The sequence below is a fragment of the Boeremia exigua genome (assembly GCF_020726555.1).
Source record: "Boeremia exigua strain MPI-SDFR-AT-0100 chromosome Unknown C7974scaffold_7, whole genome shotgun sequence".
In the NCBI taxonomy this organism is placed as follows: domain Eukaryota; kingdom Fungi; phylum Ascomycota; class Dothideomycetes; order Pleosporales; family Didymellaceae; genus Boeremia; species Boeremia exigua.
The window spans coordinates 887140-905051 of record NW_025763524.1 but is presented as its reverse complement, the minus strand read 5'-3'; the positions used below and the strand labels follow the sequence as shown (position 1 = coordinate 905051).

Sequence of the window (17912 nt, the reverse complement as noted above, 5' to 3'; positions counted from 1 at the left end):
TCTTGCAATCCCAGCCAGTTCTGACCAAGCCTTTGGGTTCTATTTTCGGGTGTTGTGTTTGCTTGGTTGACTGTGAACTGTGGTTTTGCTGACCCTTATCAGAATAGTTCAACAATTGGATGGACAATTTCCCCATCCGAACCGGTCTCGACATACGGTAAATGAGACACAGAACCATGGAACGACAATTGGGAATATTATTCTATGTGGCTATGTAAACCTACTCACGTTCTTCCTACAAAGCTTACCATCAGTCCCGCTCGGCTCCCCAACGGTGTACACTAAAGTCCGCAGAACATCATCCGCTACCACAAGCACACATCCAAAGCATATTACAACCCTCAAAGATACCCGATCGCACAGTCAAAATGTCTTCGCGACTAGTCTCAACCGCGCTGTCTCTGCGCACCGTCACACGCGCCGCAGCTCTCGCAGCAGCGCGTTACGCACCTCCTTCAAGAATCGACAACAATCGCAACACCACCTACTTCGCGGCCTTGAACCGCAGCACACCGACGCCTTCACCTCAGGTGTCGTTTTCACCAATTCTCGCTCGCGCCAAGTCGCTGAGTCACGAGATCGAAACCGCTGCGCCGGCATCGTCCGGTCTGTCGTGGCCTGTGGACGTTTTCGCCAAGGCGTTCGAGGAGGATAGAAGGCTCGATGCACTAAGCAAGGCGTTTGTGTCAGGCGAGAAGCGTAGTAAGATGTCTAGGGTGTGGGAACCAGTGGAGAAGGAGTTGTGGTTGGAGAGATATGGTGGGCCGGGTAAGAGGTTGGAGAGAGTCGTTGGGAATGGGACGGTGGTGTTAAGGGAGGCTGCGCTGGATGGGAAGGGGTACCTGAGGGTTCTCATATAGAAAGTAAGATGTACTTATCTAAATATGCCCGACTTTCTCCGCTGTTGGCGCTGCACTGGATTGCTTAAGTGGTTCTATGTCATCTGGGAGCACAGTTCGCTGTCAGAAGTTGTGCCACCTCTTGTCTCAGACGTCTTGGACATGCCAACTGTACGGAAAGACTAGGACCAGGACAGGAAAGATCAGAAAAAAGAAACATCTAGAACGTGGGAGGCGTCAGAAGGTGCCAAGAATCGACAAAAGAAGTATGCGCAGTCAGATCGGGGAAAAGAGGCAACGGCGAAGAAATCGCGTCAGAAAATCCAGATACGCAATACACAAGAAAGCATATCAAAGCACTCCTACATGCATTGTTCGTCTGCTAACTCGCTGCCCAAAAAGGTAGTGGTGTTGCTCAACGTGCCTATCTTCACGTCTTGCACCGCGGCCAACAAAGTCCCCCTTGCTGTGTTGATACACACATAACCAAACACCCATAAACATTGAATGCAACACAACCGCCCAATAGAACAGCTTGGCACCGTCTAACCAAGCTGGAGGTACAGGGAGACACATGCACAGAAGAATACAATTTTTGCCATGTAATTGAACATGCGTGAAATGTCAAGTTAGATCGTCAACTCCAAAAAAAAAAGGTAGGACGACACCGTGAGGGAGCATATGTACGGGGTGGGGTGTCAAGGCACATCGCGCACTGCGTTACGCCACCTGAAACCCACTCAGGCACCAGAAGCGAGGTAAACGATCATTATGCCAAGTCTCCTCGCAAACTGCGGTTTTGCGCTTCGGTTTGCCGCCATGGTGCTGAAGGGGTTAATGTGCGTCATCTCAAGGGATACCGCTAGGAGCGTATCTATCAGCGTCGATAGCAAAGGACCAAACGCCAGAGGACTTCCACGGCAACCAATGACACTAGACAAGTGGCAGTCGATGTGTACATTTTCCTCTTCAGGGTCTCCCAGCCGAGCTACGTGAAAAGATCTAGAGCTCGTATCTGGCGGAGTAGTTGTCCTGACACACAGATTTCTTGGTAAATCGAAAGACTCGTTTTACAGAAGCATTTGCGTTGACAGCCTGCAGGAGAAAACGCAGAGGCTGTCTACTTACAGCGTGACTTCCACTTCAGCTTCACAGAACAGGCAACTTCATGCGTATACTGGTCTAAGTTCAATAGTCCGCGCATTTAGAAATCATTATATAAGCATTGTAAATTCATTGAGAAGTTAGTACTTCACTTTTGCCTCTTATTTAATCAAATTAAAGAGGCACGTAAATTAGAGCGTTGTTAATGTTATCCTAATGAAAAGAGCTCTTGAGTCTTGCCTCAGCCTTGCGGGCCTGATGCGTTGGCTGCGAAGCCCAACGCCTTACATCAGCAAGGCAATATCTGACATGCATTGCATCACCCCCATTTTCTTGTTGTTTAATTGGATGTCTGAGACGACATGCCTTTGGCTCGTGAACTCAGATCCGCGCTACCCGCAACCAGGCTGAAGCAGGTATTGTATATAAGTCTCTCTAAGATCCCAGACCGTGGAGACAGTTCCAGGTTGATTGTCTCGAGCACATCCATACATCTCCACACACCTGACCCAGGAACAAACAAGGAACCCCCCAACAGGACCCCACTGCTTGTAACCAAGGCCTAAGACCATCTCTCCAACACACTTCGTCCCCAGCCTCGCTCCTCATTCAAACTTTCATAACAGCCAGCCGGCTTCCATCCTACTCTAATCCGCACCGTTCCCCTGTCTTACCGCAATGTCTTCCTCCGTCCTCAACGCAGGTAACACGTCGTGCTCGCACGATATCGGGGGCGAGGTGTTTACGCGCATCTGCGGCAGTCGCTACGTAGGCTGGGATGACAGGCTTGCGACGTGTCGCAACAGTCTCAAGGGGGGTTACTGGAAGTGTGGGCGTTGCAGCTATGCGTATATACAAGTTGACAGGTGTCCGGATGGACATGCGGCGGTGCAGTACGAGACGATGGAGTATCATCAGTAGACGTGTGGTAAGGGACGGGGAAGAGGGTGTTCAGCGCGCGCGGTTTGGTTGAGGGTGTGGGTCTGGAGGGAGCGAGAGGGCTGGGAGACCGTTCTAGGAGATCTGTAACGAGGCTTGGGTTGTATAATCCGACTTCTGCGTAGCTAAGGTACTTGACCGAGGCTTGGGTGAAGACTACATTACTCTTTACTTTAACGAAGGCCTGGTTCATTGCTCAATTGCCACTATCCAGCACACCAAGTCTGGTCCGCAACGGACTTGTGCAATCTGACTTTGCCTCTCTACAAGAGTTTCGTCGCTCTGGGCTGGACCATGCGTGCCTACGCTGGAAGCCAGTGTTAAGATCTAGAGTCGACCGGGTGGGGAGGTTCTCTCTGGTCATATGTTGGTCGTTCAAAGCATTTCATAAGAAGCTGATCGTACTGCACAGCAACAACTGTCTGAGTATGGCCATGGGCGCATCACACAAGACCATACATGCCAACGAGGTAATGGTAGATATCGTTGTGCGAGTCTTCGATTTTCAACACACCCAAGGACTGCAGTTAGCCAATTGTTGCGTTATGCTTGCTGAGACCAACTATCGTCTTCGTTAAAGCCACGGCCATAACCGCAGCCGGCGTCGCGGAGTACGTACATGTCCTACGGTGGCATATTGGTCTAAGAGCGCATGAAGTGATGCCTAGGATAGAAGTAATGTTACCGTCATTTAGGGAATTGCCATGCTGAAGATCTCCAATGAGCGAGTGAGGTCGACTACGCATGTGACGACCCGAGAGGTATGACGTCAGAGCCATTGCAAGAGCACCGCGAACGACCCAAGTCTTAGTCTGAGGATCAGGGTCAACGGGTAATTCGAGCTTGATATGCTGTGCAGAATCCCGAACCAGCACGCGATTCAAGTCCAGATCTGGACCCTTTTGTGCGCGACTCAAAGCAGGGTTGCAACCTGGCGCCATACCACGAGCATGCCGCAGCGCGCCAGACCATTGGCCTGCAGGCGTGGATTAATTAGCACATGCAGGCACACGACGAACCGCGCCCCGCTGTGACGCTCGTACGTAGTTGTCCCGCAACCTGGCTTCGCGGGGTGCCTGTTTGTTTCAGATACGTCATCGACGAGCTGCCATAACCTCTGGACGCCTGCGCGTTATAAGGGCGCCCGCCTACGCTTTCACCTCGCGACACCCAATTCCCACAAGAATAACGCAAGCGAATACAATATGGAGACTATCAGCAACATCGCGTCCACTGCGACGACCACTGTCTCGAACCTCATCTATGGAAGCCCAGATGCCGCGAAGACCAACGAGACTGCCGGCAAGGAGCCCGTCTCCGGCGTGACTGGCAAGGGTACTGCCGATGAGCCCTATGATCAGGGCAACTCTGGTGGGTTTGCTTGCCGCGTCCTGTAGGGCACGTGCTGATATCAAGCAGAGTCCGCTCTTGAGAAGAACACCACTGCTGGCACAAGCACGACAGTAGAGCCCACTGGCTCCACTCAGTCGCCTGAGGACCTTCTCAAGGCCTACAAGAACGAGGCTGGCACGTCTACCTCAACTACCGCTGGCACAAGCAACACGGTTGAGCCCACCAGCTCCACCCAGAAACCCGAGGACCTCATCAAGGCTTACAAGAGCGAGGCTACAGGTGTCGACGTTGTCAAGCCTTCGGGCACCGACCCCGTCGTTCCTGCGACTGGATTTGGCGCACAAGACAGCATTGACAGCTCCGGCAAGGACACGCTGTGGCGGGGCGTTGATGCCTACAAGGACACTTCGTCCACAGAACCCGCCACCACTGCCATCAAGCCCCTCGCCGGCGAGTCGACAACGAGCGGCCCCAAGGGCGCCGTCGACCCGGAGCCCAAGAACTACTCCATTGGCGACCTGACCACGGGCAAGGAGACGCCTCCCAAGCCCGTCGGCGAGACCAGCGCTGCCACTGCCACTGCCACTACCACTACCGCCACTGAATCAGACTCCAAGACTGGTGAGTCCGCTGCCAGCCCGCCCGACCTGAGCACCACGTCCCCCGGCGACAAGCCAGACTACAGTGCGGACACCCACAAGCCGTCGGCCCACACGGCGGGTACGTGGACCCACAAGGTCGGAGACATACTGAACCAAGCTGACGGCGTAGCAGGCATTGTGGGTGAGCGGGCTGGCCACGGCGGTCCCGCGACGGCAATTGAGGAGGACAAGAAGTCGTCGTCGGTGTCGCCTACGCGTGACGACGATGAGAAGAGCGGCAAGATGGACAAGCTCAAGGACAAGCTCAAGACGAAGCTCCACATTGGCTCCAAGGACCACTAGACGTGAGGGATGCACGGGCGATGACGAGGAACGAACATGATACCACGGGATGAGGCGCGATATGTAGGATACCCTTTAGCAGTGCATAATGACTTGTTTGCAACGCTCCGCCCGAATCGTGTCCATGCTGATACTTTGGGTGCATGTTAAATGACACGGACGCTGGCGCGGAGCAGCCCGGCCTGTGATTGGCCCACGCCGCACTCCCTGCACCCACCCAGCCGATCACGACCCCCTAGCCATGCAACACCCAAAATGTAGATAAGACACGCACGACCGCCACCCCCCCCAGCAGCAGCCGCCGGCACCATGCCTCGCTTCTCCGTGCGCAACGTCGTCGTCGCCGTCAACCTCGCCCTCCTGGTCCTCCTCGCCCTGCACCTCAAACAAGTCCTCTGGGACCCGGACACGCCGTTCCCAGACCTCTTTGCCAGCGACGACGACGGCTACGGCGGCGGCAATGCACACGATCTCGATGCGGAGCGCGGGCTCGACGGCGTGCGCACAGACAACGAGTGGCGCTCCAAAGACGGCAAGACCCTGCAGGTCAACGGCGGGTCGACGAGCAGCAGCGTGCTGGACGCAAAGGGGCGGGCGAAGGAGAGGAAGACGGCGGTGGTGGTAGCCAGCCAGGCGGGCGAGGACGCGGCGTGGATTGGCGCTGCGTTTCCCGGGTGGACGACGCACGTGTACCGTGTTGATGAGCCCGGGGCGAAGCTCACAGTGCCGAAGAATAAGGGCCGCGAGAGCATGGTGTATCTGACGTGCGTCACCCTAAATCACATCTACGGTTGTATTGTATCTGTTGTACTGACCCCCCGCAGCTACATCATCGACCACTACGACAAACTCCCCGACAACATCCTCTTCCTCCACCCCACCCGCTTCCAGTGGCACAACGACGACCCCGACTACGACGGCCTGCCCATGCTGCGCCGCCTGCAACTCCCCCTCCTCGAAGCCCAGGGCTACCTCAACCTGCGCTGCGCCTGGCAGCTCGGGTGCCCCGCCGAGATCAAGCCGCTGGCCGAAGAAGGCGAGCACCGCGCCGCCATCCACGCCGGCGGCGACTACAAAGCCGCCTTCGAAGTGCTGTTCCCGGAGCGCCCGGTGCCGCGCGAGGTGGGCGTGAGCTGCTGTGCGCAGTTTGGCGCGACGCGCGAGAAGATCCGGGCGCGGCCGCTGGCGGATTATGTAAGGTTTCGCGCGTGGTTGCTGGATACGCCGCTCGCGGACAGTATCAGTGGAAGGATTTTCGAGTACTCGTGGCACAGTGCGTTATCCCTTTTCTTCTTCTTGAGACGAGCCGTGACTGACAGAATCAGTGGTGTTTGGTAAGGAGCCCGTGCACTGCCCCAGCGCGAAGGAGTGCTATTGCAGAGTCTTCGGACTGTGCGACTTGGATTGCAGGGAGGAGGGGAGCTGTGAGGGAAGGTATATTCTGCCGCCCTTTTCGAGTCTGCCCCAGGGGTGGCCGCTAGTGGGGTGGAAGGGTGAGCCGAGGAAGAGGATGGGGAGTGAGGGGTGAGAGGGCGGGTTCGTTGCATGATCGTTGGGTGCGAAGGTGGCTGCTTGTTGGCTGGAAGCCCGAGCCAAGAGGATGAACGGCGAAGAATGATCGAGCCGGTTTCTTACTTCGCAGCGTTCTTACTTCTCAGGCATGTCGCCGTCGGGTACGAAACCCTTCGCAGTCTGCAATAGGGATGGCCTCGTTGGCCAGGAAGGCGAGCTAAGGCGAAGGATGGGCGGCAAGAGTGATCTCTGGATTTCCTACTTCTCAAGCGTCCCTCCGTTGGACACGTCTCACGCACTCCCCTCGGACACGAAAACCTTTTCAGTCTCTCGCAAGGCTGACCTCTCGCTAGGCCTTTCGTTGGCTGGAAGGCCGGCCAGCCAAGGAAGAGGTGGGCAGCGAAGATGATCTTTCGGGTTTCTTACTTCTCAACCATCTCTTCGCTGGACACGAAGGCCTTCGCACTCGCAACCTCCCCACTCTTGCAACACGCTGCATCCCTCCCAGCTGAGCGCCCTGTATTGCTTCAAAGCCTGTTTAGCCCCACCACCTCGATCATTCGGCTCTCCTCTTGATGCGTTGGCACGTACTATCCACTGTACGATTCTTATCGGTGAAGTTGCCAGCTCCAAGGATATCGACCCACACGAAGCCGCCCACGTCAAAACGGTCGCACGAAACCCTACTCGCGTGGCACGACATCCCATTTGTCTGGAAGTACTCTTCCCAGATTACTCGGACTGGGGTACTTCGCAATCGCTGTACTCACTCGTCGAGATCACGTGCCTTTCGCATCGCAATCCTCCAATTTGGACCCGTTTCCCCGCGAAATGCTATTCGCCAATTCCTTGTAATCCCTCGCAGTCTAGACTAGGACCTGAGTTCTGGCACGGACAGGGCAAACAAAGGGCGATAGCAAGAGCGGGGGATCGCGTGCGTTTCCGGTCACACAGGTACATCTGCATGCACGTTTACCAGGGCACATACAGGGCAGGGAAAGTGAATTAATCGATCTAACCCGGGCCGGGATTAGTCAGATCCTATAGGCTGGCAAGATTACTCCAATGGCTAGGCTGCATCAGCGTGCATTGCAGGACTACAGCATGCATACATAACCTCAATCCATGCCAATTACGTGGCGCCGCAAACCCAATATCCTCTTGGAGTAACGCGGCACAGCATTCTACTCCAAACACAACTTTACGGAATGATCGCCAACGAGGCTGAGTCAAGGGCAGACTTCCCATGAATGTTCGTTAGCGCAGGCACTTGTTCCTGATTGGTTGTGATGCAGCAGAGCCGCAGACCTCACGGGCCCAACCTCCACGTATGATGCGATCAGGTGGACTGTCAACACCATTCAGAAGCATCGTGACTTCTTAGCTCTACACAAACACACACGTTTACTCCACATGATATATATCGGGCAGCAAAATTTGCGTCGTGCTTTCAGATTGCTTCACTGGTATCGTCTGGCCACAAGCCGATCTCAGCCTTACGCTAGGTATTGCAAGTGCGGCTATCTCAGCCTTCTCTACGTACGCAACGTTCCCTTGCACACCCTTGGCCCCGTCTGCAGAGCCTCATTCGAATTACCTCAAGTTGCTGCCACACTACACAATGCGGCCAACGTTGAACTCGAGCATCTCCATGCACTTGCTGGACGCGTCAACCTGCATTGAAAATTCGCCTCGTTGGCATTAGTCACTCTGCTCACGCCCTCGATTACGCCCGCCCTTCCTAGCACCCGTTTCCCGTGTGTGTTCCTCCTCCCCCGGCCTCGTGGATTGCAGATGCACACCTTCCAAGCGCTTCCCTTCGACGTATTCTTCGAAATATGCACGACCCTCGATCTCGAAGACATTGTGCACTTGTCGCTGGCATGCCGGCACTTGAGAGCCCTGCTGCTCAACCACACCGTGGCTCATCGGGCGGTCGAGGTGCGTATCACTGATTCAGAGGGAGTGGGATTGTGGCTGACTCGCGTCCAGACGCTGCACCCGTACACCGAGGAAGCGAGACAGGCACGCAAGGGCGAGATGACGTACGGACAGGCTTTGTGTGCTATCTATGACAGACGGCGGGCCTTCTCGGACGCTCATCCTTTCTCGGCTCGCGTTGTTGGTCGGGGCAGCGCTTTCCTTTATCGACAGGGCGTGCTGTGTGTCCAAGATGACAACACTGTAATTGTGTCGAATTTGCGCTCTGGAACACCTGCAGTACACATCAACCTCCCCCGTATATTCGCTGCGACAGATCCGGGGCCATTGCACAATGCTTATGAGTTAATGTATTACAGTGACGGCATTCTGGCAATTCACGTCACAAATGAGGCCTGGCCGGAGGACGAGAGCCTTCTCCAGTTTCTTAAAACTGCGGACAATCTGCACGATTCCGAGAGGCTGATTAAGTGGGTCCCACTTGAGGTGGACACTTCAAGGCTCTTTGTTCGGCATACGGCAGAGTACTTTTGCTTTGGAACCCATACTGGAAATGGAGGCGATAATCACCGCAAATGGGTAGTTAAGTGTTTCGATTATAAAAACAATACGTGCGAGGAGGGAGATCAAAAACTTCTGCTGGAAGATTTCCATGGCAACGATATCGGATCAACAGTGGCTTTCGAAGTCCACGATGGCTACTTCTACGCCGTCTCAAATCAGGGCACGTATGAGGTTGAAGAGGTTGATTGGACGTCTTTCTACCACTGCGTCCGCTTTCCACTCGATAACCCCGTAAAGGACGCTTTGCAGAAGAACAAGACAGTATACCGGCGCCAGCACGCCGAAGGCGCAATCCACGACTCCTGGACCGACCTCGCCCTCCAACACGACGAACGCACCAACAACCTCCTCATCGTCGAGTCCCGCCGCGAATGGATCCGCGCGTCCTCGCGACAAGCGCGGACCTTCTACACCTCGCACATCGCCTTCGACACCGGCGCTTCTCTAGACTCCCCCTCCCCCTCAGCCACCGGTCACCCCTTCCCCCTCCCAGACAACGACATCCTGACAACCGCCCTCGACTCCTCAAACGCCCCAAACTACATGCCCACCCCCGCCCAGTACAGCTGGACGCAGCACCCGGAGAACGCGCCCGTACACTCAGCCAACCAGCCCCCCATCCCGCGCTCCTTCATCCTCGCCCGCACCAAGTTCCGCGCCTACAACGCCTCGTGCGCGACCTTCATCGACCTCGTCGAGGACGACGCGTGCTGTCCGCGCCGCGCCCCCACAGAACAACCCTGTCTGCGCCTCCGCATCGGCAGCCGCCGCGCCGCGCCCGCCGCGTCCCCTTCCTCATACACCCCCTCCCCCACCGCCTCGCCTGCGCCGCTCCCCCGCTCAATCCCCCAGGTCCCTTTCAAGGACTCAACGACCTACCGCCACACGCCCACCCGCCTCTTCCCGCCCCGGCCCACATGCGCGTGCACACGCCGTCTGCACGCCGTTATGAACCGCGCGCGCTCGGGGGGCCAGAGGAACGTGGCCGCGGTGTGCGACGAGAGGAGCGTGGTATTCATGGGCGTGGCGATGGGGGGCAGGGGGGGCGAGATCGTGCTTGTGGATTTTGGGCGCGGGGTTGGTGAGGTCCAGGGTGCGGCCCAGGGTGAGGTCCAAGGGGAGGGGTGGACGGCGGCGCGCAGGGGGGCATGTGCGGCGGGGACGTGTTAGGGGGGAGCGGTGGTTGGCTGTCGGTTGTGGAGTTGAGCCGCGAGGCAAAGCACGGTGGTGTGCATGTTTGCGGACTACGAGTTGCCTTGGGCTGCTATGCGGGTGCGGCACGGCACGGCACGGCGCGGGGTGGGTGTGTTGGCATGTCACGAGGCGGGTTGCGAGGCTGACCGGCCTGGTGGCATACTGACTGCATGGTGACGGCATACTGGCGGGTGCAGCGGCGTGAGGTATTTTGTTTGCGAAGACAAAAGCGAGGGCGTTGGGTGTGCGTATTGATTTGCCCGTGTTTGTGCAAGCAGCGGCGTGAATGACATATTGGTCAGTCACTGCTTCAGACGATCATCGACGGACAGGTACTTCGTTCGTGATTTGTGTGTCCCAAAAAATCCAACGTCAGATATCCAACTTGCCCACAATACAGTATCTACGTGTAAATCTCCTCGGTCAACGCGTTCAGCCCCACGCCCTCCTTGGCAATATCCTCCTCCTTGAGGAACAGCAGCGGCATCTCGACCAGCGTTCCGCGGATGGTGCTCAGCACCTCCTTGACCTCCTGCACGCCCTGCTCGCCCTGGCTGAAGTTCTCCGCCACGACGTGACCCCACTTGTACAGACTAGGTTTCTTGTTCTCCTTGTCCTGCTCGCTCTGCCCGAAGAAGCGCGAGTAGAAGTCGTCGTACTGCTTCCAGTTGCGCACCTCGTCCGAGGGCACCGGGTGGAAGACCTTGCCGAACGCCTGCGTGTTGGTGTTGGCGCGCCAGTTCCACAGGCCCTGGAACTCGTCGCTCACGGGGTCGGCCACCTGGCGGTCCATGTCGGAGCCCCAGTCATAGACCTGCGGGACGGTGACAGGCTGCCAGTTGTCGTCGACGCCGTCGACGGGCTGGTGCTTGAGCAGGCCGAGGTGCTTGCGGAAGATCTCGCGGCGCAGCGAGGCCGCGAAGCGGGAGACCTGGTAGGGCTGGCCGTCCATGGTGGAGTCGATCATGTCGGGGTCGCGGATGATGATGGCGATTTCCGAGTCGTGGTCGCCAAGCTGCGAGCGGTCGTTCAGGTTGGCGGAGCCGCAGATGACGGTGGTGTCGTCGGCGATGAGGAGCTTGGTGTGGATGTAGAGTTCCTCGCTGACGAATGCGTCCATCTCGTCGACTGCGCCGCCCTCCCATGGGACGTTGCGGATGTCCTCGCCGTTGAGCATGTAGCACTCGCAGACTGAATCCCAGCGGCCGTCTCCAAGACCTTGACGACCACCGAGCTGCTGGGCTTCCTGCTGGTACCGGTTGTAGTCAGACTGCCTTCCGTCGTTTGGAACACCGCCGTCGTAGCCGGCATCCATCTCATACGCCTCACGCGAACGCGAGCCTTCGTTAGCCGCGTCGTAGCCTTCACTAGCTTGTCCGTATGAGACACCAGAGCGCTGCTCGGCGTCCTGCATGACCTTGCTGGCGTTGATGCGGTCGTAGCTGCGGAGGTTGTAGAACCTGATGTAGTCCATTGGGTTGAAGCCAGCCTTCGCAATCTCCTCGTAAATTGAGTGCCCGCCACGGTTGATGGAATCGTATTGGAACTCCATGATAGCTCGCGTGCCCAGGGCTTCGTCGAGCTTAAGGTCACCAGCAAAAGCCGGCACGGCTGGAATCACAATAATCATCTTGTACTTCTCGCCATTGCGAGCAGCACGGACAATACGCTCAACAATAGCCGCACCAACCTGGTTCTTGATCGGACGCTGCTGATCTCCAGTAGCTGTGATGAAGAACTGGTTCTCGATGTAGACAAAGTGCTGACTATCCCTAATGGTCTCGACGTAGGCATTTTGGATCGAGTGCTAGTGCTGTCAGTGGACGAGTGCGGTGAATTATCAAGTGCTGCACTAACCTCGGTTGTGATGTTGTGGCTCCATTTCGTAGACGAACGAGTAATCTGGGCATCCACATTGGCCCGCTGAGCTCCATGTTCAGCGTGCGACTGTTCTTGTTGATATTGCTGCTGCTGCTGCTCATGGCCGCCGTAGTACTGCTGGTATCCTTGGTTGACACGTTCGTACATCTTCTGGCGAAACCCGCCGTGGCCAAGTAGGCCTCGCTCACCCTCCTCGCCATCGCCGCCGAATCCTCGAGAGCTCTCCTCGTTTTCATCGTATCCGCGCTGCTGAGGTTGTTGCTCACCACCTTCTTGAGCACCGCTTTTGGTATCTGGGAGCCTCAGGTACCTGGTCGACTTGTGGGAGTACTTTTCGTCGTAAATGAAGTTCCAGCGCTGTGTAAAGTGTGTGCGGAGATCCTGGACTACAGGTCCGCGCAAGTTGAGGGCTACATCAGACCATCCCATGCGAGAGCTCTGGGTCCTATCGAGCTTGTTCTCCTCCCAATGATCAACATTAGCGAAGTCTAGATGGCGTCAGCTCACAACATGTATACGTGTGGTCCAGTCGCTTCTTACCTAGCATTCGAGCATTGTTGAAATCCTGTCCTGGGAACACAACACGATCAAGATTGCCAGGATGGGCATCTGCAATTGGATGAGAGTTGGTATCCCAACGTCCGTAGCACAGATCCAATCCTCCCATGAATGCAATTGCGCCATCGATCAAGCAAAGCTTCTCGTGATGAGCCCAGTATAACACCGTACCGTCAGTGGAACCGTATACGCTCTTAAGGCCGTCCAGCGGCAACTGTGCAAGCTTCGCGGGCGAGAAAGTCATGTTCTTCATGGTGTTCAAGAATTGACCCGAGAGGACCGAGGCGTCGGGAGTATGGTCAGGATGTCTGAAAACACCAATGTTCTGGTGAAGCTCCTCCAAGTGATGCTTTGTGTGTGCACTAGAGACTGTAATAGGTGGTGCGATCAGCGGATTTGTCCTCTCCACTTCTTCAAGAGATTTGAATATAACGTCGAGACCGAGCCGTGTAAGGCCTTTCGTAATAGGGTCCGTAGAGTGTGGCAGAAGGGAATGCAGATAATCGGGCACAAATGGATTAAACTTACGCGTCAAAGCCTGGGTGACTTCTTTGTAGACTATAACGTTGACCTTAACTCCGCGTTCGGCGGCAGCCAGAAGCAGGCGGTCGACTCGGTACTGCTGGTTCTTGGCTGGAGGGCGGCGGAGGTAGAGCTCTGGGGACAGCCACCAGTCCAAGATCCAGATCGACTCGCGAGCTTGTTCCAATGCGACTGACACAGCGTGCATGTACGAAGCACCGTCGACATACCACTTGATGTCGTTGCCATGGCGCTCAGGAGCAAAGCTCATGAACCGATGCTGGTTGTGGTATTCTTGTCCTGGCTGCGGTTCGCCTTGCTGCTGTGCCTGAGCGGGCGCATCGTTCTTTGCATTGAAGGAATCTTTAATGTCGGCGCTGATCTTGTGGACCTCCTGGTGGATCCTGTCAAAGATGAAGGACATGCCGCCAGAGTTGGACGAGCTTTGCTGAGGTTGCGAATTCTAGGGCGAGGTGTTAGACAAAGGTCCTGTGTGGAAGGGAGAACGAGCAGCTGACGATAGCTGCAGCGGGAGCACAGCAAGGATAACAGCAGGCTAAGCCGCGAGAAAACGGGGACCGCGAGGGGCTAGCCAGGTTCCTCGACGCCTCTGCTACCCTTGAAACTGTGCATCATGCACACCGTGTACCTATGACAGCATTGTGGCCCATGAAATGCACATACCTCTTGCCTGCCTCCAAAGAAGCGCCGCCCCATGTCTCCGATCAAGCCCCGGTCTCCTTCCTCACCCTCCCGCTGACCGTGATAGTCACCGTACGCCAGGTCATCATCCCGACGGGACATCCTGGAGGATTGAGAGGCTAGCTAGTCGTGCGAGTCCCAGATCTCAAAGGTCTCGCGGGTGTTGCGCGTTGAGCCCAAAGGCGGTGATGACGCGGGGTCATGGCCCTGGAAGGTGGGGCACCAAAATCAACAGGGAAGGCGCAGCTGAGACATACCAAATGGACTGCCAGCACACCTGGGTCCGCACTACTTCGTACGAGAGATCAGAGTGTGGAAACGGCAGATAAAACGTTATGCATATTTCTTAGTGCTGCTCTTCTTCTACAACCCAATTGCGTTTTTTGATGATTGGCTCCCAAGCTTGAGCCCTCCCCCCGCACCTGGATAAGCTCCCGCTTCTCTGAAGCTCCTACGAGCCGTCACCCCGTTAGCCTTGCCGTGGGGGCTTCTCAAGCGCCGCGGAGAAGAGTCTCTTCAGGGCGAGAGCCTCATCATTAACCTACGAAGGTACAGATTCGGACTGACGGATCCAAGACGTTGTTGGTGCGGAGATAGTACGTCATTGTAGATCAGTCAGACATCCCGAGCTTCTTGTCTTATCTTCCCCTCAGTAGCACCTGCAGCTGTACAGTAGCTATCTAATTGAATACCTCCGTGAACATGTCTTCTGCTCTCCGTCTTGCACGTTCTGCCCGCTTTGCGTCTCGCGCAATTGTTCCCGCGACAGCTTCGTTGCGACCAGCAGCTACCCGGTGCTTCCACTCGACTCCTGCAAAGATGTCTCAACACCCGATTGCTACCCTCCAGGTAAGCAACAGTCACGCTCCCTATACTCGAGACATAATTGACACCTCTCAGGAAGACCTGATCCCCAAACTCCCCCCCTCATCGCCCACACTCTTCGAAGCCAAGAAGAAGAAGAACCTCAGTTTTGAAGCCATTGCGAAAGAGGTTGGACGTGACGAAGTAGCAATCGCTGCCCTTTTCTACGGACAAGCAATGGCCTCACCAGAGGACATTCAGAAGCTATCCAAGGTTCTCGACATCCCTGCTGAAATCCTCGAATCGCAGCTCTCCGGGTTCCCAGATCGCGGCCGAGCGCTTGAGATGCCTCCCAAGGACCCGCTCGTCTACCGATTCTATGAGATTGTGCAGAACTATGGTTACGCGTACAAGGCTGTACTGAACGAGAAGTTTGGTGACGGTATCATGAGCGCTATTTCATTTTCGACTAAGGTCGAGAAGGAGACCGACGAGAAGGGCGAGTGGGCAAAGATCACATTGAGGGGCAAGTGGTATGTATAGTCTTGGTTGAGGTGTTTGCTGATATACTGACTTGCTTCAGGCTGCCTTATTCGCGATTCTAGAGGCTTGATGATTAATGAAGCATGTCAAACCCGGCCCGTAGGATATAGATACGGCAAAGGCCTCTTGTTGGCCATGCGAATCTAATTTAATATTCTATAGGATGGCAATGTGGGGGAATATTGACTGCCCAACGGATTGCCTTTCATACCATGGTCCTCACTTACATTGTGTAGGCTGTTACGTGGCAGGACGGTCCGCCCGATATTGTAGCAGGTACAAATATGTGTTCTCTCACTGACAGCGCTTCACAATGTTCTTCATCAATTTCGCTGTGCTCATACTGCAACACGCTCGGCGCTCAAAGCTGGACCTAGCCGCAAAATACAAAGCCGCAACTCCACCGCTCTTACCTCAACACACGCCACTCTCACATTGAGTTCACTCTCACCTCGCACCCAACCGATACGCGGCCCGATAAGAAGGTGCCCAAGTATTTGATCTTCTCACCATCACTTCACTAATCTCCAGCCGTGCACCCTCAATTGCTCCGCCACCCACTCCAACCAAGCAGGCTGCACTTTCCTTTGCCCCGCCACGTTGTTCACTCACGACACCGCACACACAGTCGTCACCGTACACCAGGTGCTGAAGAGCAGCACGTCCGTCTGTAATGTACGTTGTACTTCATTCGCACAAAACAGTATTGCTGACTGCGTAGAGCAGCTCCACAAGCAGCCCCGACACCCATCATGCCAACGATCGTGGACCCAAGTAGAGTCAAGTGCACGTTTGCCCAATGCGACCTCTACTTTAACAGCAAGAAGGACATGCAGCGGCACAAGAAGCTTGATGACGACCATGACTACTGCCACAAGTGCGACGAGGACTTTGAGACCTACGACGACATGGCGATGCACAAGATCTACAGGCCTGACATGCACAACAAGGCCTGCCGTGTCTGCGGTCAAGAATTCAAGTCCGATTCTGGGCTGAAGCGTCACATCGAGCTGGTAACTATACGATCTTCACTTCAGAATGACAACGCTGATGGACACAGACCCACAAAATCGACCAGAAGCTGACTTGCATTGGCTGTCACAAGTCTTTCTACAGAGCTTGCCTGTTCATTGAGCATCTCGAGTTCAGCTATTGCGATGTCATCTCTGCATCTCAGTTCCAAGGACATATTGTTCACAAGCACTTGATCATGGCACTGTTGAAGGACGGCGATGCCATCGCACGCTTCCAAGCCAAACAGGCCAAGTTCGAAGCCGCTCACGGTGATGAAGAAGAAGGTGGTGTTTGTCTTGACGATCCCCTGGACAAAGATGAAGAGATTGGAGATGTCAGTTTCGCTGCCATTCAGCCTGACGCCTCCACTACGTCTCTTCCTCCTGCTTCAGCTGTTCCATACCCACCTCTGCCGTCGCATGCTCGAGCCACCAGATACAACGTCGAAGAGGTTGCTTCTAATATCGATGCAATGTCAGTGAACGATGACAACGAGTCGATCACTGTCGTGGGATCGCAGAAATCTGCTCCTCAGTCTACCGACAGAAGCTCATCTTATGCGGGTTCCACATCGACAGGTCACCAGCTCAAAGTCTGGGCCAGCCGTGGCGGAAAGCCAGCTAGTAGCACCCTGTTCCCTAACGCCAAAGCCACACCAGTGACTGAGGAGTTCTCCATTGCTGCACATGATAAGAGTATGGAGCAAGAGCACGGCATCAACATCATGAAGACACGCTTTTGGGATCCACAGAGTGCCGACTGGAATCCCGAGCGTTTCTACGACTCCGTCATCAACAAGTACAACTGTCCTTTCGTGTGTGAGGTTACCCTCGATTCACCTGGCGACCTTAACAACCACATCAACTGCGATCACCGTCTTACTCGCATGAAGTGCCCATCATGCCTGAAGTACTTCAAGTCTGCAACTGCACTGATGGCGCACTGCGAGAGCCGCGGGGCTAGGTGCCAAATTAATAAGGCTGACGACTTCGCTATCTTCCTGGATAGCTTGTCTGGCGGTTTCCTTGGTGTCAACGAGATTGTTCGCCCCGATCATCTCAACAACCCCGAGTTCATGATCACGAACCCAGATACGGGCCGGATCGAGCCATACAGGCCCCCGGTCGCCTCCTACCTCCAGTACACGGTCACTAAGCCTCCGGACTGGAAGGAGCCTGCTAAGCGTGGCGTTCAGATAGGGTATGACGTGAAGCAGAACCACTGGCAGAAGTAAGGGCTGGGGTGGTACGAGTGGCCGGAGCCGTATGGCAGGACTACTACGGTATATTGTCAAGGAGACATCATGATCTCCATGCAGTTTGACGATGGTAATTCGGTGTAAGGTGGTCAGGGTTGTGGTTAGAGACTTTTTCCTTCTGCTTTAGTCTTCGTAGCCTGATATACGAGACGTCACAGTAGGATTCTGGCACAGGTAGCTGTGGACTTCGGCATCGAGAGCAAAGGCTTAGCAGCCACAGCAAATGCTCTATAGCGAAAA

General features: G+C 55.4%; 7 protein-coding genes across 7 annotated transcripts; 6 read left to right on the top strand and 1 right to left on the bottom strand.

The window, feature by feature from the left end:
- Positions 1 to 368: 368 nt before the first annotated feature.
- On the top strand, positions 369 to 860 carry C7974DRAFT_413960 (uncharacterized protein; the record flags this gene model as incomplete). Its single annotated transcript, XM_046143770.1, has 1 exon — positions 369 to 860. The coding sequence occupies one exon, from the start codon at positions 369 to 371 to the stop codon at positions 858 to 860; it is 492 nt and encodes a 163-aa protein (XP_045996225.1).
- Positions 861 to 3721: 2861 nt separating this feature from the next.
- Positions 3722 to 5437, top strand: C7974DRAFT_396096 (uncharacterized protein). Its single transcript, XM_046142040.1, has 3 exons — positions 3722 to 4253; positions 4302 to 4856; positions 5010 to 5437. Exons 1-3 carry the CDS (start codon positions 4088 to 4090, stop codon positions 5177 to 5179), a joined length of 891 nt encoding a protein of 296 aa, XP_045996224.1. The 5' UTR covers positions 3722 to 4087; the 3' UTR covers positions 5180 to 5437.
- C7974DRAFT_201313 (uncharacterized protein) lies at positions 5325 to 6987 on the top strand. The gene is made up of 3 exons (XM_046136778.1): positions 5325 to 5943; positions 6004 to 6452; positions 6505 to 6987. The coding sequence occupies exons 1-3, from the start codon at positions 5489 to 5491 to the stop codon at positions 6705 to 6707; spliced, it is 1107 nt and encodes a 368-aa protein (XP_045996223.1). The 5' UTR covers positions 5325 to 5488; the 3' UTR covers positions 6708 to 6987.
- A 1225-nt stretch (positions 6988 to 8212) lies between these two features.
- C7974DRAFT_201375 (uncharacterized protein) lies at positions 8213 to 10580 on the top strand. Its single transcript, XM_046136779.1, has 2 exons — positions 8213 to 8632; positions 8684 to 10580. Exons 1-2 carry the CDS (start codon positions 8486 to 8488, stop codon positions 10364 to 10366), a joined length of 1830 nt encoding a protein of 609 aa, XP_045996222.1. The 5' UTR covers positions 8213 to 8485; the 3' UTR covers positions 10367 to 10580.
- Positions 10581 to 10793: 213 nt separating this feature from the next.
- Positions 10794 to 14355, bottom strand: C7974DRAFT_360624 (uncharacterized protein; the record flags this gene model as incomplete). The annotated part of the gene is made up of 4 exons (XM_046139692.1): positions 14036 to 14355; positions 12812 to 13814; positions 12248 to 12759; positions 10794 to 12197 (listed from the first exon to the last, which is right to left on the bottom strand). The coding sequence occupies exons 1-4, from the start codon at positions 14153 to 14155 to the stop codon at positions 10794 to 10796; spliced, it is 3039 nt and encodes a 1012-aa protein (XP_045996221.1). The 5' UTR covers positions 14156 to 14355.
- A 214-nt stretch (positions 14356 to 14569) lies between these two features.
- On the top strand, positions 14570 to 15782 carry C7974DRAFT_201379 (cyanate lyase C-terminal domain-containing protein). Its single transcript, XM_046136780.1, has 3 exons — positions 14570 to 14902; positions 14954 to 15390; positions 15441 to 15782. Exons 1-3 carry the CDS (start codon positions 14756 to 14758, stop codon positions 15460 to 15462), a joined length of 606 nt encoding a protein of 201 aa, XP_045996220.1. The 5' UTR covers positions 14570 to 14755; the 3' UTR covers positions 15463 to 15782.
- On the top strand, positions 15783 to 17912 carry C7974DRAFT_201266 (uncharacterized protein). Its single transcript, XM_046136777.1, has 3 exons — positions 15783 to 16075; positions 16127 to 16413; positions 16461 to 17912. The coding sequence occupies exons 2-3, from the start codon at positions 16153 to 16155 to the stop codon at positions 17646 to 17648; spliced, it is 1449 nt and encodes a 482-aa protein (XP_045996219.1). The 5' UTR covers positions 15783 to 16075; positions 16127 to 16152; the 3' UTR covers positions 17649 to 17912.